At 32.4% G+C, this 27028-nt stretch overlaps 2 protein-coding genes across 2 annotated transcripts; both read right to left on the bottom strand.

The window, feature by feature from the left end:
- Positions 1-8362: 8362 nt before the first annotated feature.
- On the bottom strand, positions 8363-10638 carry LOC147410368 (protein OXIDATIVE STRESS 3 LIKE 1-like). The gene is made up of 2 exons (XM_086434547.1): positions 10103-10638; positions 8363-9031 (listed from the first exon to the last, which is right to left on the bottom strand). The coding sequence occupies exons 1-2, from the start codon at positions 10441-10443 to the stop codon at positions 8578-8580; spliced, it is 795 nt and encodes a 264-aa protein (XP_086290673.1). The 5' UTR covers positions 10444-10638; the 3' UTR covers positions 8363-8577.
- A 5876-nt stretch (positions 10639-16514) lies between these two features.
- Positions 16515-24561, bottom strand: LOC147410367 (endoglucanase 16-like). Its single transcript, XM_086440681.1, is given in 10 exon segments — positions 16515-16972; positions 18750-18787; positions 18790-18912; positions 20098-20206; positions 20346-20495; positions 21234-21311; positions 21433-21567; positions 21569-21634; positions 22988-23200; positions 24271-24561. Coding segments are annotated over 10 exon segments (1458 nt in total). The 5' UTR covers positions 24490-24561; the 3' UTR covers positions 16515-16645.
- Between the last annotated feature and the right edge of the window lie 2467 nt (positions 24562-27028).

The raw sequence follows: 27028 nt of genomic DNA, 5'->3' as shown, positions 1-27028 counted from the left end.
TTGTTAAAGTGTGTGGTAAAACTAAGGGTGCCGAACGGGACCCTATATATATATATATATATAAAAAGTCCCATTCAGCACCAGACATTTTGGCCAACATTTTAGCCAACCATTTTTGTCCTACATGGGTTAGAAGTTTTGTAATTGGTTGATTTTTTGTGAGGATGATCTCTATAGTGAGGAGATCATCCTCACCAAAAATCAGCCCATTCCAAAACTTCTAGCCCCATGTTTACAAGTTGAAAAATGGATTGAAACACATTTAGAACAACAAAATAATTTTTAGGTCTCTCGAGGATAAATGGATTTGATTTCAACTACAATGTAAACCTCAATTCATGCATAGAAAGTAATCTTAAGATATTAAAAAAAAAAAAAAAAACAATGGTCTCAAGAAATAAATTGAATATTAACCCTAAACTTCATGCATTTTTTAGAATCTGTTTTCTCTATAGAATGAAAAACTGCACCTCTAACTAAACAAATCTATATATAAAATGCAACAAAAACTCTAAAAATTGAATAAAGAGAATATTAATTTTCGAACTTCAAGTCTTTTACTACTAAAAACTTGTCACATTGGAGAAAAAACATAATTTCAACATAAATTCATAGTGATTCGCTACAAAACCCTAAAAAACTTGTTAAAGAAGAATAAAAGAACTAGATTAACAAATTGACAATATTTTCTGGCCATAATGTCAATAAGTACAAAGAAAGAGAGACAAAGAAGAAGATACCTATTAAAAATAGTAGATTTCCATCATTAATTCCAAAAACCCTAGAACCTTAGATAGAGAGGAAAGGAGAAGATACAGAGAGAGTAGAGAAAGTGAGACGAAGAAGAAGATACCTATTAAAAATAGTAGATTTCCATCATTAATTCCAAAAACCCTAGAACCTTAGATAGAGAGGAAAGGAGAAGATACAGAGAGAGTAGAGAAAGTGAGACGATTTGTTTATGAAGTGTTAAATCGAGTTCAAACCATTTGATTAAATCGAATGAGAGATAAAAAAGAGAGAAGATACCTATTCTAACAGATTTTCGCCATTAGTACCGAAAACCCTACATGGAAAGCAGAGGAGAAGATACAGAGAGAGAGAGAGACGATTCGTTTCCAAATCAATTTATTAATTTTTGCGCAAAGGATTTTGAGAATTTTTATGCGGAGAAGTGATTTGGTAGATAGCGACTATCATTGGGTATCTAATAACTCGAGCTCTATAGTGATGGAAATTTTGGCCGCCACTAAAACGTTGTCGCTAAAAACCTAAGGTTTTGTAGTGTAAGTTTAACTCTTTTTTAATATATGTTAATTATCTTGGTTGCGATCCCATTAGTACATCCATGATGGGTATAAGAGAAATAACAACATAGCTACTTTTTCGTTCTTTTTTCTTTTCATAGCAACAGAGACTTACTTGAATTTTGGCCTTTTTTTTTTTTTTTAAAGAGTAAGCGAGGATTAGGCAGACCTCCTACCAGCAAAGATGTACTTTATTTTGTACCTTTTTGAGAAGTCTAGCTTTGTGTACATTAAATTTTATTTTATATTAAAAGGAAATCATTACTGAGGAAAGAAAACAAAATAGAAGCGAGGGCAAATATTAAAAGAAAAAGTATGAGTTATACGTTACTCCTAATATCCTTTTCACTATAAACAAAATTCTATCTAAGTAAATGGTTACAGGAATCTCTAAAATCTAACAATGACTTACACAGAAAAAGAAACAGTCATAGTGCATGAACATTGAACTTGCATTATTCATGAAAGTTACTCAATTTCATTTTCTTTTTGTCCATTTGTTCTCATTTTGCATTCACCCGATTTAACAATTTATCACCTCGGTTACTGTGGATTCCTAATAATGAGTAAAAGCCAGTTTAGAATCAAAAGCAAAAAAATAGATGAAATAATTCTTGTAGGTATCACTACACCCTTTGGGATGAGACAAGTACCTGAAGTCATGGTCCAATCCTACTGAAGTTTTCCAATGTGTAACAAAATAAGTCAAGAGGCCTCTTAGTTTCGAATATAGAGAGCAAACTCATGTTGCTAATTTTATTACTGAGTCAATTTTATTTCTTAGTAGAAAAAAGATGACGGGTGCAACCAAAAATCTTCTTATTACTATTCTATTGCCTTATTGAAGAGGGAATACTATCACCTTAAATTCCAAAAAACAAATCATTTTGTGAAGCTTTTACTATTATATATAGCAATCTAAGAGCATCTCCAATGAAAATGTTTAAAACTATCACGTAAGCACTTTTAACATATGCTAACAAATAAACTTGTTATCATCTCCAATGTACATGATAAATTTTTAAGTTTAACATTCTTTTTTAATAAAAATCAGTTGAGTTGAGAATTTATTAGGTTTAACATGCTGATGTGGCTGGCTAAAAGGTTGGTCACAATTAACTTGATTATTAACTTTTGTCATGTTTAACTAGTTCATTGGAGTACTTAAAACAAGTAAAATTTGTGGGTCTCACACAAACAGAACCATTAACAAATCCATTGTGGATGCACTAAGGAGATACTTTATTAGAGTTTGCCGTCTCAAGATCATAAATGACTTTGGGATCCGATCCTTTCAGTTGAAAATGAAGATTTTATCATAATTTATATTTTTTTCTTGTAAGAAGTAAAATCTTAGTAAAACCCTTTCCTTGCTAACATAGTAAGATTTTGATCCTTACTTACTATGTTGTTTTGTGGTAATCATCAGAAATCCAACACCACAACCATCTAAGTTTCATAAAAAAAACTCATATCCATAAAAGAAAATTTCAAAAAACAATTCTTTTAGAACTATATCCAAGGTTTTGAAAATTGATAACCACCGGACTTCAACATAACTTTCAAACTTAAAAATGAAATTTAAAGGTGAAAAATAACTTATTTTTAAAAACTTTACTTTCAAAATTCATAGAATTTCTTCCTCTACAACCTTGAAGCATCAAACCACGTTTTAGGATACCAAAAGGTGAACCCAAGAACCCTTAGTAAATCCTTACTTAGTAAGGGGGACTCAAAATCTTTATGCAAAACACTTTCCTTATCAGCATAGTATGATGTTAAGCCTTACTAATGGTCATTTTGCTTATCTGACTTACCACATCAGCAATCCAATACCACAGCCTCCCAAGTCTCATTGAAAAACTCAGATTAAAATAGTAAAATTTGGCCTCTACAACCTAAAGCATAGGATCATGATTTTTTGGATTCCACAAGGTGAGCTCAATGACCCTTGAAATCCTTAACTTAGTAAGTTACTCCGACCCAATCTGTGTTTCAAATAATTGGGGCCTAAATTCCTTATTTCTGATTTGAGGACGTTAGAAAAAGAGTCCGACTAAACTTACTAAAGTTAGAAGGATTTCACCCTCACTAAGGGTGCTAGGGACCACCTTGTGGCATCCAAAAACAGCATTCGATGCTTTAGGGTTGTAGAGGATAAAATTCTATGAACTTGGAAAAAACAAATTTTCAGAAAAAGATATTTTTCACCACTAAATTTTAATTTTAAATTTGAAAGTTAGGTGTAAGTTTAGTAGCCGTCCATTTTAAAAACTTGATCAATCTCGAAAGAAATTGTTATGTGAAGTTTTGTGTGTGTGTGTGTGTGTGTGAAATCCTAGTTATTTAGATGAAATTTAGAGGGCTGTGGCATTGGATTGCTGATGTGGTAATCCATTTGAGGAAAACGTCCTTTATTAAGGCTTAAGATCTTACCATGCTAGTAAGGAAAGTCTTTCACTAAAAATCTATGAAAAAACCTGGAAAAAAAAAAAAAAACATTTGTCAGGCGAATGATTTGTTAGGAAGATCATTTTCTACTGTTAGGCTTAATATGGAAAATTCCGTGAATTATTTTTTTCAATTGCATAAAAAAAAAATCAAATTTTTTTTAAAGGTTTGAATTATTACACTCCAATTTCTTACAGTATTAGAGAATTACTATTGGCACTTTACGTTTTAATTATTCCAACCCAATTAAAGATTAAAACACTTCCTTCAAACTTTGTAGGCTCAAATTATAATCTCAGCATTATAATACTAGTTCAAACAATTTTAATAGTTGTTTACAATTATAATTAGACTCATATAAAATTCTAAACTAAAAAAATAGGTCAAATCTATCAAATGATGAGATAGTTTTTTTTGGCACCCCAACTTTTACTTATTATTCTCTCTTTTTTTATTTGGGGTGTAATCAATAAAACTTGGGGTGCCAATGGCAACTCTCTAATTTTATTTATAAAATAAATATTGATATATATATAAGGAACGGATCAAGGGACATATGAAAAAAACATATGTAAAAACAATGTAACATTGATAAATTTTCAAAATATGGGTTAGAAGTTTCGAATTAAACTGATTTTTTGTGAAGATGATCTCTATGATGGGAAGATCATCCAAAAAAAAAAAAAAAACAATCAGTCCAATCTGAAACTTCTAACCCTATTAAAGGTGATTTAGAATGTGGACCGTCAATTTTTGTAAATCACTTTTGATGGATTTAGAAGTTTCAGATTGAGCTGGTTTTTTGTGAGGATGATCTTCTCATCATAGTGACCATCCTCGCGAAAAATCAGTTCAATCTGAAACCTCTAACCCATATTTTGAAAAATCATTGTTTTTACATATGGTTTTACATATGTCCCATGAACCACCCTATATATACATATATAACCCCATTTACAAAAAATGGACGGTCCATGATTTTTCAACTTGAAAACATGGGGTTAGAAGTTTTGGAATGAACTGATTTTTGGTGAGGATGATCTGAAATGAGCTGATTTTTTGTAAGGATGATCTTCTACCCGTAGAGATCATCCTCACCAAAAATCAGCCCATTCCAAAACTTTTAACCCATGTAGGACAAAACATGTTCGGCAAATTGTTGGGTAAATGGTTGGGTGTTAAACATTTCCCTATATATATATATAGATGTGTGTGTGTGTGTGTGTGTGTGTGTCTCTGTTATATAAATCTGATTTAAATCATGAGTAAAAGAGGACTAAGTTGTTATTTTTAATCAATGTGATGTTGTTTGGATCATAAAACAAGATCTATAGGAAAAATGGATTTCTAGGAATAAAAATTTTATATTATCTCTAAATTATTTGAAAATTATAAATAACCCCTTGTTTTCATAAGAGGTAACAAAAAAAAAATCCTAAAGACTATTGGGCCTTATACCTAATTAGGTCCATTTGTTAAAATAGCATTTTTATGGCATAGATTTAGATTTTTGCATATAAAATCTAATGGTCTTTTCTTGATCAAGTAATAGATATATGGTCGTAGGCTCACATGCCTATAAATCAGATTAATTCACAATCAAATCATCAAAATCCACCAAGTGGATTGATCAACCCCTAAGCAACTTGATTTTAGACCTTTTAATCCAAATGATAGGTCAAATCCATTGAGAAGTCTCTACAATTATGTAAATTGAAAAAAGACAATTTCGACATTTAAATCAATTTATTAAACTTTTTAAGTTGTGGGGTGAAATTAAAAAATCACCCTTACTTGATTCTATAAATATTATAGTGTATGCATTTAGAAGAGGTCTAAATCACTTTCTCTCAAAAGAGAAGTTTCCTCTCCAAAAAATAAGAAATTCATAAGCCCTCCTTCAAAAAAATAGTAAAAATCTACAACATTAGGACACCAATATTCAGAGAAGATCAAACACGAAGTCCTTCTCCAAAGACAAAATCACATTTTCATCTAGTGAGCACACATCTCGAGAGAAGAAAATCACACATCATTATCTTCAAAGATTCGACTATTAATCAAAGGAGATCGTTTCATCTAGTGAATGTACTGAGAATTGTATCACCATCATTTTCATCAAAATTCAATCAAATCATTTGTCATCTTCTTTTGTACATCTCGAAGAATAAATCACAAAATTTATTACTATCAAGTTTATAGAGGATCCACTCCCTTTGGGAAAACCCTTGATTGGTCTTCCCAAAATCCAAAATCCTCATCCATAAAGCTCGTACAAAAAAAAATAATAATAATAGTAATAATCTATCTTATTCACAAAGTTTGAAGGTTAAAGCGAGTCGAATCTTCATGTTGAAGGTTAGGGTAAAAAAACATTTTACCCTTAAAGGATGAAGACAATGCACTTTGGGGATAAGTCAATGATGCATAACAAGAGGTTAAGACAGTGATGTTTCAACCAATTTAATTGTCACAAATAGAGCGAATCACAACTTAAAGCCATTTAAGATTGCGTCCGATTTCATAAATGTTAATTATCCTAGCTACAAGATGCTTTTTAGTACATCCTCTAATCCTATGTTTTTATATATTTAAACCTATTTTTAATGAGTTTAGTAACTCGACGCTAGCATCACCTAAAGATTTTATTGTTCTTGTTTCTATTTTGGGAGCTAATAGTTATAATGATAACGATGTATTTGGTGCAAATGATGGATTTGAATTCTTCTTCCTAACATTGCTTCTATGAGCATCAAACTTTTTTTATTGGTAAAGCGAAATCATTGAAGAGAAGAAAGAATTACAGCATACAAGCGAGAGCAAATAAAAATATTTGAAAAAATAAATTTATAAAATTTGAAAACAACTTGCACTAGAAAAATGACAATTCGATAATGCATGAACATTAAACTTGCATTATTGTCCCCCAAGTCCGAAGAAAGATAGCTACATTGAGATAAGAAAAGGAGATGTTGGCAATTATCGTTGCTTTTATACCCATAAGAAATCAAAAAGGAATAAAGATAGAGTAAATCGGAAAGATAGTTTCATGTTGCCCAACCCAATAAAGATGATAGCGATGATTGGATCGGCCTTAACCACAACATATAAATAGTTTAAACGACGATTTGATTTAAAACCTAACTTTACCTACTAATTAATAACTGTGAGATTCGATTGCTTATTAAAAATAGCAAAAAAAATAATTGATGTTGTTTAAACATTGATACTAGGTTGCTTTGGGTGATGAAGTCAAATATTAATACAAATAAACATAATTTTTGAGTATCCTTATGGGCTATAAGTTAAGGTGAAAATGTGAAATATCAAATATATTTTTTCATCCTGACCTTCCTTGAGAGATTAGAGAAAATTACTAAAATACCCTCATTGAGCACTTAATTTTTTTTTATTTAATCTAAAATTCATTGTTTTCTACCTGCTGGTCCTTCAGGTTGTAACGTTTGCCCCATCATCAATCCAATCTTCTTATTGGAGATTTAAAAGGTCAGAGGAGATATAATCTTGAGATTGAAGACCAACGTACACATATTTACTAATGAATATTTCAAGAAAAAATAAGAAATTTTGACTAGAGATTGAACATGCCATTCCTTTTTTTTTTTTTTTGGTTATGATGTATATTGCAAATGAAATGTACTAAAAAAATCTATAAATTTTAAGCATAAGGTTCCAAAAAAAAATTTAGAAATTTTTTTTTCTGCAAACATGTTTTTTCCCAGGGCCTTAAGAATTTTTTTTCTCCAGACATGTTTTTTCCATCTCTAAATTATGGGTGTGAATGGGTTGGTTCCGATTCAGTTCTTACTAAAAGTAGAACCATAACCACTATATTTTTTTTTTATTATGATTCTTACCAGTTCCAATTCTAACATAAATGGAACTAGAACCACCATAAATCACGGATACTCTCAAGAATCGAATGGGAAAAAAATGTTTCAAAATCACTACAAAATAAATTTTCTTCTAAAATAACATATTATATAAAAAGAATCAACTTAATTATAATTTATTCCAATAAAAATATAATTTAATAATTTTTTTTTAAAATTAAAATTCTTCTTCTTTACTAATAATAAACTTCAATATTTAATTTATTTGAAAAAAAAATTAAAATAAAATAAAAAAATCTTAAATCATGTATAATGTAAAAAATAAACAAAATATAAATTGCAACCATCAGATAAAATCTAATGATTCCGATTCCTATGGTTCGATTTCATGTTGTACCCAACTCTAATCAATTCTAATAAAAAGAGAACCGAAACCAAGATTTTTTTTTTCTTGTATAAAAAAATATTAATCATGTATGTCCTCGAAACCAAATGTTCTTATAAAATAGTGAATATAACAATTAGATGAAGGCAACTATGTTTTTGTATAAATTTTAAAATATTATTACAATTACAACATTAATTTAAACCCCATAATTCATTTTAATTTTGTCCATGAAAATTTTTCTAGAGATTCCATTTTCCCTCAAAAGCTTTCTCATACAGACCTTGGTCTCCTCCCAAAGAAGTGAATCCGAATAATATCTCAAAGCAAAAAGAAAAAAAAAAATCCAAACAAGACACCATTGATAATGCAGTTTATCATACCAAAATTTCCAAACATCGCTAATGAGATCAATAACAAGTGGTAGTAACTACTAACTAGTAAGATCTAAAGATCAAACAGAGGCAACCATTTACAATGAACCCATGACCACCACCAACATTGTTCAGAGTTCAAACAAAAATATGAGAATCAAAAATTGAAATAGAGAAAGAGAGAGAGAGAGGGCAAGACTCCATTGTTAATGAAGCTTCTTGTGCTTCTCTCTGTTATTGCTAGACAAGTTGGTCGGGACACATTGTAAATCGGTCAGAGAGAACGATCGCCAAGGAGACAACGATGATCGTGGATGCAGAGGAGGAAGAAGATGCCGAGTTGGCGATGGCGATGGAGATGTTGAATTTGAATTCTCACTTGTGTTGTTGCTTTCAGAACTACTGCTCCTACTCATGGCTACTGCAAGAGCCAATGTACTTCGATTGAAATTCGTGGTGGGTCTCTTAGATATCCCTCCACCATTACTTCTAAGAGGGAAATTTCGGTTTTTTTCATAGATATTATTGAAGGCAAGCAAGTTCTTTCGTTTCTTACTGTAAGAATTCTCTGGTTTGGCGATTTCTTTAATGGAAGAAGAAGCATCTGCTAGGCTTGTGAAGGATTTTGATTTTCCATGGTAGAACCTTGAGATGCCTCTCCTGCAATCATCCACATCAGCCCATTATAGAAGCAATCAAGAACAACAACTAACAATGGAAAAGTTTCAATCTTTAAGCCCCACCAAATGTAAGCACATTTTGATCAGAAAGATGGGTTTTTTATTTATTATATAAGAATTGAGTGATTGAAAAAATTCCAATTTGGGTATTTAAATTCAAATTTTTAGTATTGAACCGAACCCAACTTTGAGATGCCTCTCCTGAAACCATCCATATCAACCCATTATAGAAGAAATCAAGGAAAAACAACTACCAATGAAAAAGTTTCAAACTTACAGAGGCATCCAATGTACAAATAAACCCATTTTGATCCAAGCAGTAGTTTTTTATTTATTATCATATAAGAATTAATAGGTTGAAAAAAATTCCCAATTTGAGTACTTACCAATTCAATTTTCAGAAAATAATTTTCTCATAGACGTAGGAAAGATTGGGTCTTTCAGCCTCTGTTGAGAAAAACCTAATTTTAATGGGCTTCTTGAAAAGAATTACATGAAATTAATCCATATATCATGGTTCATGAAATTACCATGATCACCTAATCCTAGAATTCTCTCCCCTTTATAAACCCACATCTCTTTCCTAAATAAGCTAACTGACTCCTTAACTTAAACATGAAATTAATAACTCTAGATCCATAATTCTCAAAAATCGAGAGAGAGAGAGAGAGATCCCAACTTTCTAACCAATCTTAAATCAAACAAGTAGAAGAAACAAAAACCCATAAGCCAAATTCACTGATAATTCAAAAATGAATAAATAAAAATCTTTTGAGCAAAACTTTGATCAAGCCAACCAGATAACCAAAACCCAGTTAGCAAAGATCTCAACTTTCGAACCAATCTCGTATCAAAACAAGGAAAAACAAACCCAGAGTCAAATTTACTGATAATTCAAAACAAAAACAAAAAACTATTCAGAGAAAACTTCGATCAAACCAAACTGAAAACTAAAACCCACTTCATAAAATCACTCATAATCGAAAAATAATTGGAAAGAAAATACAGAAGTTAAAAATATTTGCTCTGCAAAATTAATGAAGAAATCGACCTGACTGGCAAAACCTCCTCCAACGCATCCATCGTATCCAAAGGCCCTTTGTACGAGCTCTGAACCTCTCCAGAACCCTCACCATCTGACATCTCTGATAAATCGCTATTATTTCCAATCGAAGAAGAACTACAAGTATCCAACTCCTCCTCCTCCTCTCGTTCTCCCACTTTCGTCGCCGCTGTTGTCAGATTATCCGTCAGAAACTGAACACTTCCGGTCAATATTCCGTCCATCGATCTCTCAGTCTCTGAAGAATCAAAGATCGAAATACAAGACATACCATTAATGAATCCAGACCCGTCGATCCGATTTCTATTGTTCTCCAAAGCAATCGACATCAAAAAAACAAATCTAAAAAACCCACGAAAATAGCAAGAAATTGAAGAAACTGCAAAGTGGGTTTTAATGGAGGATTGAAGAATAGAGTTTGAGGATCAACACCACACGGTATCCGATCTTTCCGCCATGGCTATCTCTCAGACACGAATGAAAGAGTGGGAGACGAATAAATAAATATTAAATCAGGAATAAAAGATTTATAAACTAAACTAAAAAATATATAAATGGAAAAAAATAGGCGAAGCCTTATCCACTAAGCGTTAAAAAATAGAACGAAACATTATTTCTGACTTAATTCTATTTCATACTCCCAACTACATTATAGGTAAACTACCTCAACTCTTCTTGTTTAATCTACACCGTTAAATAAAAGAGCTTCCATAGTCAACCCCAACTTTAAAATGAGAATTACACTTGAGTGAGTGGTGATACCTGGTGTCAACCTTAACAATGATCGTTAGATGATGTTGTGTTCATTGATTTTTTTTTTCGATGAACTCGTTTTTAATGAGTTCAATAATTATGTGTTGGCAGGACTTAAATCCAGATTTTTGGGTATCGTCGTCTAACGACTTTTACCAACTAAATTAGTTGGCATCTCATTTTTTTGTTTTTCAAATTCTCTCAAGTAAAAAAGTGAATAAATGGAGATTTAACTTTCTCTTCTTAAATATGAGATTAATATTTTTTTTTTCTTGAGATCGATGTATTTAATTTTCAAACCTCTTAGAGAATCGCACTAATCATCAAGTCACTTACAATCTCTTCCCCCATACAAATTTAATAATTTTGAGATAAATCCATGAAGGTGGTCTTAAGTGGGGATTCAAAATGGATACGTCCATTTCTTCAGGCATGATCTTGACCATCTCACCAACCATTAGGTGGAATGTAATAAATAGAAGTTGGGGTGCCAATAGATATTCTGAGGAATAATTAAAAAAGTTGCCTTATTCAAATAATTTAAATTTGTATAAATAAAAAATATTGGTATTAGTTTTATGGATTTTAAAAAATAATTAGATAATATTTTATTTGATGGTTTGATTTTGAAGAAGGATTGGGTAAGATTATAAGTAGTATAGTGCATGGAGTACTGTATCATGTTCATGAATTAAAGAACGAAACGGTCATTACTCGAGGGAGGTCTTGGTTTCTTGTTAAACACGTTAAGAAGTCTGAAATGTTGTAACGTGTAATTTTCTCGAGATGATAATTGATTTTCCATGTGACGCGTGGAACAACTTCAGCCATATGACGTGGCAGCTGTCGGAGGTTGTCATCCTACATTAAGTGAGACTTATCCGAAACGTACGACGCTTTTCTGTGGGCTCCACGTCAGAGCACAGGAAAAGATCTTTGTCTTCTTATCGGCTAGATGAGCCGGCTTATTTAGCCGACATGGAGATTTCGATTTGGACAAATTTATTAGCCAGTATTTACGGGAATTGAATTGTAATAAAAAAGTAAACTAAAGTTAAAACTCGTATCTCGATGAAAAGCATCTAGGGTTCTCACACACTTTCACGTAAGAAGTGGGATGTGAGGTTACAGCCTAAGTCACTTTAGCATTATTCAAAAGAAAAAAAGTGGTACATGAAGACCTTTTTGAAGAATATGTACTAAATGATTCTCTAAGAAAATAATGCCCACTATTTAAATCCCACTTAATAAAATATGGGACCAATTAATATATATATATATATATATATCTCAAGTCATGAAGAATAGATGTGACTTATTCATGTGGTACAAGTAATCAGATGTTGATTCATCAACAAACGAGAAAGAAAAAATTAAGTTTAAAAATTAAAAAAATTAAGAAAATATGGATCAACATTATACATTTATGTAATAATTTAAGAGAAAAATTAGATTTTAAAAATGATAAGTAAAATGTTATGGAATTTAAAATTTAGGTATAATAATTGTATTTATAAATTAGAATTTCAATTTCATATTGTCTTTTAGAATTATATTTTTTTATTATGCAATGTGAATTAGGTATTTGAAACAGTCAAACATCTTATCTGTGATTGAAAAAATAATATAGCCAATTTATTAATTTTCAATAATATGTAACAATTATGTAATTATAGTGTTTAATTTAAATTAGTTCAACACAATTCAAACAAGTAAGCAAACAACTTCATCATCATTTCAATTCAAAACTTATATAGTTTCAGCAATTATATCTTTCAAGCAGGGGAGGAGTTAGGATTTTCTTGTAGTGGGGGCAAACTATGGTTAATAGTATAGTAAAAGAACTTGAAGATGAATGATTCTAGGGAGAAATTTCCAATTAGTATATGAGAAAACCAGTCAAAGGGCAATGTCATCAACAAAAAATTTAAGGGAAGGGGGGGGGGGGGGGGAGGCAAATGAGGCATGTAATTAATTGAAAATATGGGGTGTCTCAAAGTTTTGTGAGGGCAATTGCCCCCACCAACTCCTTACTAGTTCTGCCCCTACTTTCAACACTTATTTGTTTAGTTTAACAAACGACCCCTAAGGATAAAATGTCACATAATACACTTCAAGACTAATGATTCTTGATTGTTTGAGTCAATTTACAAAGAGAGATTTTATTGTCACGTCAAATTTTCTAAAAGCACCCCCAAGATGTGATTTAATCACTAAAGAATTAAATCACATTTTGGGATGCTCTTAGTAAATGTTGGTGTGTCAATAGAAGTTATGTTTTAAACAATTCAAATAGAGGATCCCATAGTAACAAAATTCAGATCATGCCAGCATATTCTTCGAGGGGGTTCAATTCAATTAATAGGTCAACTAGTGGATCCCATAGTAACAAATTTTAGATCAAGTTATTATTCATTGGGGGTTTAATTTGATTAATTAGTATAAATTTGAAAATGTTTCGTAAAAAATAGGAAAATTTTTAGAGATTATACAAAATTTGTTTTTGGATTACTTACCAAAATACATCATCTTCAACCTCCCTAAAAAACTTATCTTTTTCGGTATGTTTTTTTTTTTTTCGATCTATTCTTCTTCGTTATACTTGAATGTTGAAAAAAAAAATTTTGAAGAGGATAAAAATATTTTCATATTCCATGATTTATCGAGGAATCATAAATTAATTCATCGATTCGTTGATTTAATACTAACCCTAATTTAGAGAATTTTATGAAAAATTCGAGGATTGGGCAATATCTAGCTTACGCTATCCTAACCCCTTTATCCTCCAATGTTTTTTTTTTTTTTTTTTTTTTTTTTTTTTTAATTTTTCCTTCATTACTGATGATATCTATTGTTGTGTATTTTTTAATGGTCAAGTCAGTGATTAATTCAATAATTCAATGATAAGATTTTTAAGGATTACATATCTTTACCTTCAATATTTTTCTTATTTATAGATTTTTTGGATTCCTTCGACAAATTTTCTTTGAACTTTCTTGAATCACTCTTCTTTGTCCAATCATGCTATCACACATTATTTCTACTATTTCGACTTGTCCAAAGAATATGGAGAGTATAGTACATATACCAAAATATCTACACAATTAGACTATGCGTCAAGATATTAAAAATTGGTTGATCCAAAGGTCAATATTTTTTTGCTTTGGAATTGACATTCAATGGCATGACTTATGAGATAGCACTATTAGTTTTAGTCCTCCTTTAATACTTTTTTCATCAAAATTTTGACACAAATTGCTTTTAGTGTCAAACTCATTAGTACTTCCAAGAGCTCTATAAGCCGAGTTACCCTCAATATTTAAAAGTTCATGGATATACAATCGCACTTTATATATATATATATATATATATATATATATATATATATATATATATATGGGTCCCGTTCGCCACCCTAAGCTTTATCCTACACTTTAACAAACGTGTTTTGTTCTACATGGACGGTCCACCAAAAATCAGCCTATTCCAAAACTTCTAACCCCATCAAAAATGATTTACAAAAAATGGACGGTCCACGATTTTTCAACTTGTAAATATGCGGCTAAATATTTTGGAATAGGCTGATTGTTGGTGAGGATGATCTTCTAATCATAGAGATCATCCTCACCAAAAATCAGCCCATTCCAAAATTTCTAACCCATGTGGGACAAAAAACGTTTGTTAAAGTGTAGGGTAAAGTTTAGGGTGTTGAACATTTCCATATATATATATATATGGATCCGTGTACACACATAATAAATCATCTTCAATCTCTAAGGTAAAACTCTGTCATTCCAATTTTTATTTTTTTATAAGCAAGCAACTTTATTGATCATTGTCGAAAGGACCAACTAAGAAAGAGGAAACGACACAAAGAAGGACCACGTGGACACAACAATCGTACATACCCAATCCTACTTGACAACAAAAGTGTTAAAGAAAATCCCCCCTAAATTTTGTAAAAATCTTATACTGAAAGAACAACTTTTAAATAATATCGATTTCAAATCTCAAGTACAGAAGAAGATTTTTGAAACAAATGATGATGGAATTTTGATATTAAAAATGATGAATGGAAGATAAGGTTCGATAAAAATGATTTACTATAGAAGTTAAAGGGCTTGAAGATGGTTGATTCGGGTAAAATAAAATAAAATTAATGGTTTTTTATTAGACATTGAAGACAAAGGAACTCAAATCATTTCTTAGTTAAGAAGACTAAAGTCAAGGGTAAGGATCGATAAAAATGATTTACCATAGAAGTTAAAGTGCTTGAAGATGGTTGGTTTGGGTAAAATAAAATAAAATTAATGATTCTTTATTAGACATTGGAGATAAAGGAACTCAAATCATTTCTCATTTATCCATATGAGAAGACCAAGGTCAAGGGTAAACGGGGAGGTTATTAAATCATGGATTTAAATGATAAGGACACGTGTCATATAAATGAGACAGTTGCTTCAATTTTTGTATGCAAGCCGACTGCTTCAAAGCTTTCTCCGTTTGTTTTCATCTTGCAATGTCAAATATCTTCCCGGCTTACAGCCTAACACCAGCTCGATCAGAAATGGGCCCAAAGATGAGATCCTTCGTATCTGTGAAGATTCGCAAATAAATTTCATTGGGTCCCACTACTTATACTTTTTGTGCCTTATTGATGATCATCACGTAACACGTGTCCCACTTATGACGTCCTCAAGTCAATCTTCTAACCACCAAGCCTTAATCATCCACACATCTGGTCTTGGGTTTGCCACGTGGCCTTTCTTGTTTAAATCACTAAAAATTATCCAACTTAGGAAGCTAAGATCACTAGCCCGATTAGTTTGATCTTGTGATTTTGGTGGGTCCCATGAGTGGATCATAGGATGCTTTCTTAGTCATCAATTGGGAGAAAGAAAATAGATGGGTCCCACTCAGACCTAAGGATAAGATGACGTTGACTCTTTTTGGTTAAAAGGTTTTTGATTGGGACAGATGGCTGATTGTGTGTGGGGGAAATATTGACCTTTTTTTTTGTTCTTGTCTTTGTTTGAATAAAATATTTTTTCAACAAATTAGTTATCTTTGTCACTTAAATGCTTCTTCTATAGTAATTTTAAAACAAATATTATGCTTGAATAATGATGAGTGCCTTGTAATAACAAATTATTTCTAAGAGTAAAAAATAAATACCACCAATAATAGTATGGTAATGGAAGAAAAAAAAAAGCAAATAATCGAAGAGTCGTGATAATTTGACGCCCCGACTTACTTTCCCATCACAAAACTATGGATTATTTGACTCGATATACACAAGAAAAAGATTTATAATTTTACATATCCTAAGGTAAATTATCTATAATTCTGTGATGAGGGTGTAAGATGTCAGAAAGGGGAGTCAGAAAACCATTATTCATAGTTGAAATATTCACTCATCATATATTGAATTACGGATCGATGTGAAACAAATTGATTCATCATAGGATTATTTCTAGGTTTGTGAAATATAATGATGTGAACTCAATCAATGTGATTTGTTGAACTTATGTGAACTGAAATATGAAGGTACAATTTATTTACATGAAAAATTTGAATATATATGACTGTTGAGTCTTTCTATTATGATTACTCGAGATAAACTATACAAATCAAAATAGATATAATGTAAGTGAAAATCAATTGAATCCTAAATAAATTATAATTCTTCTTAACTCATCTCTTGGAAAGAGTCTACATATGCGTTAATAAGGATAATTCATTAAAAATAATGCTTGCATGATCATTCAAATCTTTGGCTTAGACATGATGCGTGGCAAGCTTGGCAAGGACCCCAACAGCAAGGGAGTTAACATATGTACATGGTTCGAGCTTGGAGGAATCCCATCGTTGATCATCAAAGTTATCGTATCGATCGGGTCCACCAACTATAGCACCTGTTAGCTCATTTGGGTTCGGTGTGTTCTTGGTGTACCAGTAGACGAAGCTCATGGCACAATTCACTAATGAGTTGCTCGACATCTTGGGCACGGAGGCCCCTCTATGGTGTGCTTGTGTTGGTGGGTTGTTTCCAAAGCCAACCATGTAAGACCTTCCCAAAGGATTCTTTCCGAGCAAATAATCCATCTACATTATTCAAATAAATAGATAAATTTTTATTGAAAAATATAAGTAATGTTAGATGTTAATACGAAATTTGTTTTTATAAGCACAAACATCTTTATGTGAGCATACAAGCATTAGAACTGTCAATGGATTAGATTTTGATGGAAATTGAATCATCTCCAAAGGTGACATGCTATCATTAACAAAGAAAATTTCTATCGTTCCACCAATTTTTCTTATAATAAATAAACTAATTCTATATCTTTTCCAAATCCCCTAACATGCCAAATCCTAATCCTTTGTTTTTTTAATAATGATTTTCTAACTCCTCCCTCTGACATACTCTTTTGATGTGACGTGAGGCAGAATCATAGATTTTCTTCTTCGAGATATACAATTATACATATTTATGGGATTACAATTGTATATGTCGAGAAAAGAAAATCCATGGTTTTTCACACACCACGTCGGGAGAGTAGAGGGAGGAGTGAGAAAATCACGACTCTTTTTTTTTTTTTTCTATTTCCTGTCACTTTTAACACCACTTAAAAGTGTTTCATACCAAATTTATGAGGATGGGAGCATTGTATTTGATGTATGGAACTATTAATTTAGTAGTTGAGTTTATGTGGGAAGTGACAAGGGGTTATTTCTATGTTGATAGACTAAGAGGTGGTAAGGTTCCATAAGTGGGTAGGTTAATGAGATAGAGTTAGTGATAGTCTTTCAATTATTTTTTAAGAGGAGACTCTATGTATGTAATTATCTAGGATTGTGTGAGTATTTATGTAAAACATATTAAGAGTCTCTAATTGAATGTGGAATTGGCCCTCGAAAATCAATTCAAGATGGTCAATCTTTGCATTCAATTAAGGACTTATAATATCACATACAATCGTGGAGATTTAAATTATGACTCTCTAATTGGATGTTTGGTGATTGGCGATTTCAAATTAGTTTTGGAGTTCTGGTCTACCTTGAATTAGATCAGACCTCCAAAATCAATTGGAAATGGTCAATGTCTTCATCCAATTAAGGACTCGTAATTTCTCATACAATTTTCATCCAATGCAACGGGACGGATATGCATTGTATCTCAGCTTTCACACTATCTCACGAGATAAACGAGATGACTATGGCGATATTTTGGAAATCTTGGCCGAGATAGTAAAACTCGATTGAGTCAACTGGGATTTTATAGATTTTGATTAAAATAATTAATTTTTTATAGAATTTAAATATTCATTATATAAATAAAATATGATTTTATGACTAAACATCTTATAATCTATGTTATTATATTAAAAAAAATTATAATTATTATAATTTAAATACAAGTAAATAAATAATTGTAAGTCAAATTTGTCTCATTCGAGACAACTCAGTCACGTCCATGGATGAGACGGACAAAACATCAAAACGAGTTTTGAAATCGGGCTCTAATCCCCATATATTAGGTACTTATCACAATAACTCCAAAAGTATATGTATAAAGTATAGATATACAACATACATATGAAAATATATATAATATAACCTATATAGTTTCTCATATATTATCATTTTAGGTTCTTCAAATCAGGATATGGTTAATAATGATCTCGACCCTAAATTATAAGTAGGGATTTCTTCGCATGCGAACTGTGAAGACGATCTTCCTGGGTTTTGATAAAATGAGATGCCTTAGGGTATGCCCCCAATATTAATTGTAAATTTTTAGTTTCTAATTAAATCTCTCTTGAAAAAAAAATTGTCCATGTTTTGATCCATTTATAGATCTAGTGGGGAGTAGTACTACCTGTTGTTGAGCAAATGTCATGAGTTGGGTCGAGTCAACTGTTGATTCCCACATGTGACCTTTTGGTTGTGTTTGGCGAGCAAATCGCTATAGACACTAAACAAGAAAGCAGTGCTCGTAACGTATTGTGTGTTTGCTCCATCTCTAAGGTGAATCAACCCTCCTGAAATCAAAGAGCATCAATGACAAACGTAAGAACTTAAAATGATTAAGTATAGGTTGACAATCATTTACCCCAAAAGACCAATCTAATGGGGAAGGTACAATTATGAATATAAGAGGTCACAGGTCGAAAAGGGGCATGATACGTGAGTACGTGACACCTAGGTAGAAGCGGATAAGACAACACTTAACACTCCCCGTTACCCATAAGAGTGGAAAATTCCTTAATGAAGACTCAAACCCGTGACCTATACGAACTTGACACTCTGATAACATGATAAGTTTGGGGTCTATGACTCAAAATCAATTGGCAATGAGTGAAAAGGCCTGGGAGCTTATAAGGAGAGAAACAAGGCAATTTGTGTCCGCCGTGGGACTAAACTCAACACAAGCATACATATATGTATATATATACAAATGCAAACATCGAGTTATCTTGTTTTGTCTTCTAAAAATAAAAGGCAATGGTACCATTGTCATTGTTAAATGACATTTTCTTTAATAATGTTTTGAGACTTAATTTGTAATTTTATTCAAATATTATTTGAAAATTAACATTAAATCATCATTTTTTTTCCTAAAAGACAGAATATGATAGCCTTACATACAATGCAACCTCCAAAACCATATTCTTTTACATAAATATACCTCCAAAAGTGATTATGTTTTGTCTATTTTTGACCAAATTAAAGTGTCTTATTGTCACTTTATAATGGTGTCTTTGTAAATATAGCAAAATCTCACAAAAAATATTTCTAAAAACATCATTCCAAGATGACTATTAGAACCTTATATTTTGCCATTGAGAGATAATTAAGATTACATTTTAGGGGATTTGAGAAAAAACAATGATTTTAGAGCTCGCATCTCACCCATATAGTGATCGAGACTGGCCTAATAAAACCTGGCCTAACGATGTGATTCTAATTGGGCCTCAAAATTCTAGCCCAGGCTCGACCATCTAATGATCGAGACAGTCCTAATAAAAATGCCCATGTCAAAACGTAGTTCAGCCCACAAGTATTTGGACCTATTTACCAGCTGTGTTACAAATTTCAAACATATGAATGCACATATAACCATAGTACCCCGGCCCACCAGGCCCAATACCGAACCCAACATTTAATATTGGGCCTAGCCTGACCCGATTACTAAACAGGCTCGAAGAGAGGGAAAAAGATGTTACCTGGTGAGAAATAAATTTGGTGGTAAGGACTACTTGGAAGTACTGAGCATACAAAATTATCAGCTTGTTTCTTGAAGCTCTCAAAAGACGTCTCTCCTTCAAAGTATAACTGTAAAAGAAAGTTTAACCACAAATGTTTGCAGGAGCAAATATTCAGTGTATATGTTTTTACAAGGATCAAAGATACTAGCTAATCAACCACCGTCGATCGTAATTGATTGGTGAAAGAAGAGAGAGAGTGATCTTACCTTAGATAGAAGTACTTGGATTCCAGCATATTTTAGATCCCAACTAAATTCAGCAACATTTGCACTGATGGACTCTTCTTGGATGTACTCTAAGTACATGGGCCTTTTGGTGGCAATGTATAACCATGATGCGGCCCATAATAGTTCATCCTGTATTTAACAAAATCACACTAATTATCCCAACTTATATGTCTTCATTGCCCACAACTTTTGCTGTACCAATTCTTACAGACCGTTTGATCATTATTTGACCCGTATTTTCATGTCGATCCAACTTATAGGTCATTTTTTATTAATCTATGAGAACAGACCTAAGTCAAGGGGCAATGCCGTAAGTGGAGATAACATCAAGTATTAACCAAATAGAAGGGTCAATGAAACTCAAAAACTTGAATGGGATAGGGGCAACTGCCAAAAGTTTGGGGTGGGGGCAATTGCCTCAAAAGTTTGCCCCCACTTAAATCCGCCCTGGGCCCAACCAAATGTTTTTGAGGAACTTAACATTTAGGACCTCTATCTAATTCATGTTAATCCAAATTTCTAAGACCACTTTGATGTGTCATAAATTCTCTATAGAATGTATGGTAAAGAAAGTGTTACTAGCCATGTTTCATATCAAATCATGGTTTTAAAACTCGTTTTGATGTCTTGTTTGATTCATAAATGAGACCAAGTCGTCGTCTTGGACGAATTTTTCGAAGTCGTCTCGTTCAACAATGAGAAAAATGAATGCTGATTTTAAATCTCGTCCAATATGTTTGACTTGCCTATCTGTCTCGTTGGTGGACTATACCAAGATGTATCGGATGAGTCGTCTCAGTCTCGGACAAGATTTAAAACTATGTGTCAAATTAATATCTTGAGATAGTGAAAGAGAGAGAGAGTTACATTATAGCCAGAATAAGAGCAGTAGAATGGGCATTCTCCATCATAAGTTCCTTTATGTGATTTGGCAAATTCAAAGAGCTGCATCAAAATAATTCATATTAATTAACCACTAAATTTAAGGTTGCTAGATACTTAAATTTATCAGACGAAAATCAGAATTATATCCTATTTAGAATTATAGTGTAAGGAGCTCTCTTACCAGTTTGGCTTTGTTGAGAAGACTACGAGCATAATGACGATCTAAGCGCCTAAAAACAATTGAAGAAGCAGCCATTGCAGCAGCGGTCTCGGCCGCAATCTCTGTTCCGGGTTCGTTCTCATCAATCTTTAAAACAGGTTCGTGGTGTGTCCATGTTTTCGGGTCGCATCCAACATTGGTGATCTAAAACTGGATCTCCAACCTTAATGTGAATTAAAAGGCATATAGATACAAAATTAGAAGCAAGAAACAATGTTGATTGGGAAATTTATCTTTTATTAAGTCGATATTTGCCATATTGTGCAATGGGTTACTGAAAATTCGATTTTAAAATACAATAATGCGTGATAACACAACCATTCAAAACATAGACAAAAAAAAATATGCTCAACGTAGACACGGATTTCTAAATTCACAATATAGAAGTGAACGCTTTGAATTCTTTAGAAGTTTCGGATATCTCTAATTTTTCAATGAATTGCGATAATTTGACTATCACACGTGGCACACTCAATCGATTCTCCTGACGTGACAAGTTCTGGAATTATAATAGATTTGTATGTCTCGGGATACAAAACTGCACTTCCCCATAAAAATGTGTTTCCTGAGGGAACCATGTATCCAGAGGCGTACAGATTTACGGTTCATGAACTTTTCACGTCAAGAGAGTCGATTGAGTGTGCCACGTGGGGTAGTCGATTATCACGACTCTTTTTCACTATGTCTTAACTCATCCCAAAGACTAACATATTTAGACCTCATACCCCATTTGGGGGTATTATAAGCAAAAATTTGGTAATCAAGGGCCCTAATCTCAAGAGATAAAAGAAATTCAAAAATTTTCCTACAATTTTAAATGGGTCTTGATTTTCCGACACCCCCTCTACACATGCCACCTGGCGTGTTATGGGTTAGAACCATAGATTTTTCCCTCGAGATACACAACTGTGCATCCCCATAAATACGTGTAGTTGTGTATCCGAAGAAAATAATCTATGACTCTTGCACATGCCATGTCAGGGGCATGTGTCAAAAAAAAACTATTACTCATTTTAAATAGACTAATCATAATCTGACATTACTTTTTTCCGACCGACGCCCCCATACACTCCTTGACCTGATAGTTACATAATCATAAATCTTTTTCATTTGTATCCCGAGACAAATGATCTATGGCTCTATGATGCGGGCGTAGGGGAGCATTTGAAAAAAACAAAAAAGAGCATCAAATTATCACGACTCTTTTAAATATGCACTCATTATGATGAAGCTTAACAAATATTTAAATTCAACATAGTAGAGAGATGAGGGTTATAGCCCATTTTTTATAAATAAACATTGAAGTAGAAGGTTCTAAAAAAAAATGAGAAAAAGACAAAAAAGTGGATGGAAATGGTGAGAACAAATATAAAGAAACTGTCAACTAGGCCTTGATAACGATTATGATAGACCAACAAATATTAAAAAAGAAATGTTAATTTTCTAATGTTGAAAACTAAACTAATAATCAGCTAAAATCATTTTAAAAATCTTTGATAAAAAATAGAGAACTCACTTGCACCCATAAACGATTACGTTTAGAACTAGCTTTGAGAAAATAATCAGTTCCCCATCGTATAGCGGCATGAACATTTTGCAACTCCCCGGCTGTTTGTAGCTCTGACTGGTAAAAGATTGCAGCCCAAGAGAGAGTGGTAACAGTGAAAGCCATGGGGAGCCCATACTTCACATTGTCTCCAGCATCATAATAACCTCCAACGAGATCCGACTGATCATAAATCGGGCATCGAATCAGTAATACGAATTCATGAAATTTTAATTTATTTTATCAGCTTAAAACCACACATTTCTTCATAAGAAGGTATAATCTTTGATCATGTTATTTGGAAAATTATACCCATAAATGATGTTGGAGGCTCTTTGTAAGGGTGTCAATGGGTACTAAACCCTAAAAATCTGTATTTATAAGTTTCCAACCATTGTTGATCTTAATTTATCTTACCATTTGATTGGATGTGATCTAGATCATATGGTTAAATGAGGTTACTATATTTATGGGGTTTTTAATTTGTCTCCCTCACTTATGTATAATAATTTGTATACCCCCTTAGATGTAAAAATAAATAAATAAATAATTGAGTTCCCTTCCTTGGTATCGACTTGGAGTCAAGGAGTCAGCTCCTTCTTTGATCTCAAGTTCGAATCCCACTACCCATAAAAAAACCTTGGTGGCCACGTATTTTCGCATGTGTGTAGATTAACACGTGATGGGCAAAGCTTGGGTGCGGGGCGTAGGGACTAGTCTGGTGCACGTAAGCTGGCCTGGATAGCTTTCATTATATATATATAGGAAATCATAGAATTTTAAATCAAGACAACTAAAATTTGGAGTATGGGTTTTTTAAATATAAATAAATAAAATAGAGGGATAATTTCTATTCATATTTTGTCAATATATTGTTTAAGGTAACCTAATAATCTTCTGATCATATATAGGGAAGGAACATTAGTTTATAATATAATGATGGAAGTAATCTCTAAGTCTAAATCTTAAATTTGTTACTACAATCAAAGGAAAATAAAAAATAAATAAAAACTTATATTGCCACACCAACTTTAGATTATAACACGCCCTATAAGGAAATAAATTATGATGTTTTCTTCATCTTCCTAGAAGCTATTCGATTTGGATTTCTACTCAAATATAAAAGCTCTTTGATAGAAAATAAGATGCATTGTGTTAAGGTGCATGAGATATACTTTATCATTCTATATAATTTCATATAGAAATATTATAAGAAAGAAAGAAAAATTGGAGAGAGAGAGAGAGAGACCCACATTGACAAGTTTACCATCATCAAGAGCAGAGTCTCCTCTCCAAGGAACCCTATTGTTTGGAGGAAGCTTTCCAGACCTCTGTGCTTCCAAGAATATAATCGACTTCGTTAAGGCTTCTTTGTAATTGAAAGTTCCATCAACCAACACCACAAACAATCCATCTGAGACTGCTAACCACAACACAACAATGGCTGTTAAAGCCTTTACACATAAACCCATCAACCCCAAAAAAAATCAAAATCAAAAGTATTACAAATTAAGAAAATTAAAAGAATTTCAATAGAGAGAGAGAAAGAGGGGTGGTGGTGAGGCTTCAATGATAGAGGAGTTCATAGCTCAGTGTCTAAAATGGAGAGAAACCGTTAAGTTTCCCGTTTAAAGGGTATTGTTATGATGGAAAGAGCGAGAGGTGGTGTGGTGTTGGCTGTTAGGAAGTTAACGACGTTAGTTATTGACGGTTGTAGACAAAAGCGGGACTGTGGATGGTGAGGAGAGAGTTTTTTACTTGGTTTAAAACCGTATATAAACTATGTGAGATACTACGTATTTGGGTACATTTCTACTTAATTTGTTACTTCGTTGGGTTGGATATTTAGGGTGCTTATTGAAGAGAGTTTCTATTGCCACACCAACTTTTACTAACGCCACACAAATTTTGTGCGATTCTTTGAATATTTATAAAGGATTTGGTGTGGCAATAGTAAAAGTTGGCGTGCAATAGTAGGTCTCTTATTGAAACGTCAGTTGGATTTTTCTTTTTTCTTACATGTTTTACTAAAATGGCCCATTATTTTGCAAAAGTTTTGAATCAGTATTGTTTTCTGATAATATTAACAAAAAAAAGGTCATATATCCGATTTCAATTTTTTTTTTTTTTAATTTTTGAGGAAAATATAACTGTTGCATTTTTATTTAAAAAACTCCTTTGTAATTATGACAACTCCAAGAGAACCTTACTTTATCAAATTTGATACCTAATAAACCTTGAAGTGGGGATCCACCTCATAAAATTCAAATGTATGCCGTTAATTTGTTACTTAACATACCTAGGGAGGAGTGGATCCTAACCGCATCGATATATGACGTCCAAAACATGATCTGATGCCACAAGATTATAAAGGAAAAAATTCCAAGAACTTTAAAAACAAATGAAGAAAAAAAAAAAAGATTAATTTTCACTGTTGAATTTTAGTTTTAAATTTTGGGGTTCGGTAGCTGTACATTTTCGATAACTTGGATTAAGTTCAAAAACGATCTTTTTTTTTCTTTTGAATATGAATTTTTCCATGAAACCTAAAAAGTTGTAATATTGGATTGCCAATTTGATAATTATTGTGGGCCCAATGACCCTATTGAGAATCTTAATAAGTTAATCATATTAGCTGATTCATGAAATAAGTTTTATTGAGTAACGAATTTGATAAAGTAAAGGAGTTTTTGTAATAAAATTGCAACAGATAGACCTACCCAGTAAATCTCTCAATTATATACATAATAAAATGGGTAACTCATCCAAAGATATTTATTGGCTACATGGTGTACCTCGTTCCATTATTTCCATTAGGAATTCTAAATTTATTGGGCTCTTTTAACGAATGGTGGGAGGAAGACTGGTACAAAGTTGGACTTTAGTACCTCCTTCCACCTTAAGAAGATAGCCATATGAAAGTTGTTAATAGGAGCTATGGTACTGTACTTCCATATTTATTGTCCCAATAAAACTTTGAGATACCCTTATACTTCTGTTGGACTGTGAGCGGTGCACAACTTGATTGGGTGCCCAAGGTGTTTTAAAGTTCAACTGAAACGTACGTTCTTATTTTGTAGGAATAGGACACCATATTGGATGGAAGCGGAACCTTTGTAGCATACGGTTTCTCTAGAAAGAAAAAAAAATTAACATCTCAACCTCTTGTGATCAGACTTAGATCTAATTTAAAATATATATATATATATATATATCAAAAAACCATTTTTTCCTCTAGATCCATGTCTTTGACTATGAAAATCTACTTAACATTCAATATTTTAAGTGTGAGATCTAATTATATGGCTGATGTGACGCTCTTTCAACTGTTGGATCCTCTGTAGCTCTACTTCTACATCCCAAAACATGATGCTTAAAAAAAATTCTGATCTCTTGCACTCATATAGCTGAGATCAGATTTTGAAAAAAAATTAAAAAAAAAATTCTTTTTACAAGATCCAAGACTTTGGAAATGGACGGTCACTGAACCTCTAATATTCAAACAATTACAACCATGTAATTTAAGCGTGTAGTTGCCGTGGTACTGTCGAAAACATCTAAAAATGCTACAGGAAAAAGAGCTATCGAGGATCCACAGTCATTTTTTTAAAAATGATGTAAGCACTCCAAATTTGTTTGCAAACAAACCAAGCGAATGGAGGGTCCATGTTGATTTTGTATATTTATTTTCTATTTTATTTTGATTTTGATTTTGACAGTACAGAGGTAAAGAGAATAATTACAAAATGAATGGGTAATTATGCCTAGATCCCAAATAAATGAAATATATATATCATGTAAACCAACGCTAGTGTTTCTCTTTTTTTTGGCCTAGTGGGTTGGAACCAATCCTGGTATGTTTAGCTCAGGCGGTACATAAACCCATCCCACATTCCCACCCCGAAAGCTGTTGGAGACCCAAGTCACTCCTATAGATTTGCCACCTTATTTTTGCAAATTTTAGTGAACATGAAGACTGCCATTTGGACACATTTCTTTTGATACTTTCCC

This window comes from Akebia trifoliata, chromosome 1, assembly GCF_017979445.1.
Source record: "Akebia trifoliata isolate Shusen 1 chromosome 1, ASM1797944v1, whole genome shotgun sequence".
Taxonomy (NCBI): Eukaryota; Viridiplantae; Streptophyta; class Magnoliopsida; order Ranunculales; family Lardizabalaceae; genus Akebia; species Akebia trifoliata.
Note: the sequence above shows the minus strand (reverse complement) of the source record. Positions and strands in the feature narration are given on the sequence as shown.

What these genes read in the sequence shown, in the direction of transcription:
- LOC147410368 (XM_086434547.1), bottom strand. Translation starts at nt 10,443, where the DNA reads ATGTCGATTGCTTTGGAGAACAATAGAAATCGGATCGACGGGTCTGGA. An exon ending in GAGGAGGTTTTGCCAGTCAG is followed by an intron (nt 9,032 to 10,102) that starts GTCGATTTCTTC and finishes GGATGATTGCAG; the next exon opens with GAGAGGCATCTCAAGGTTCT.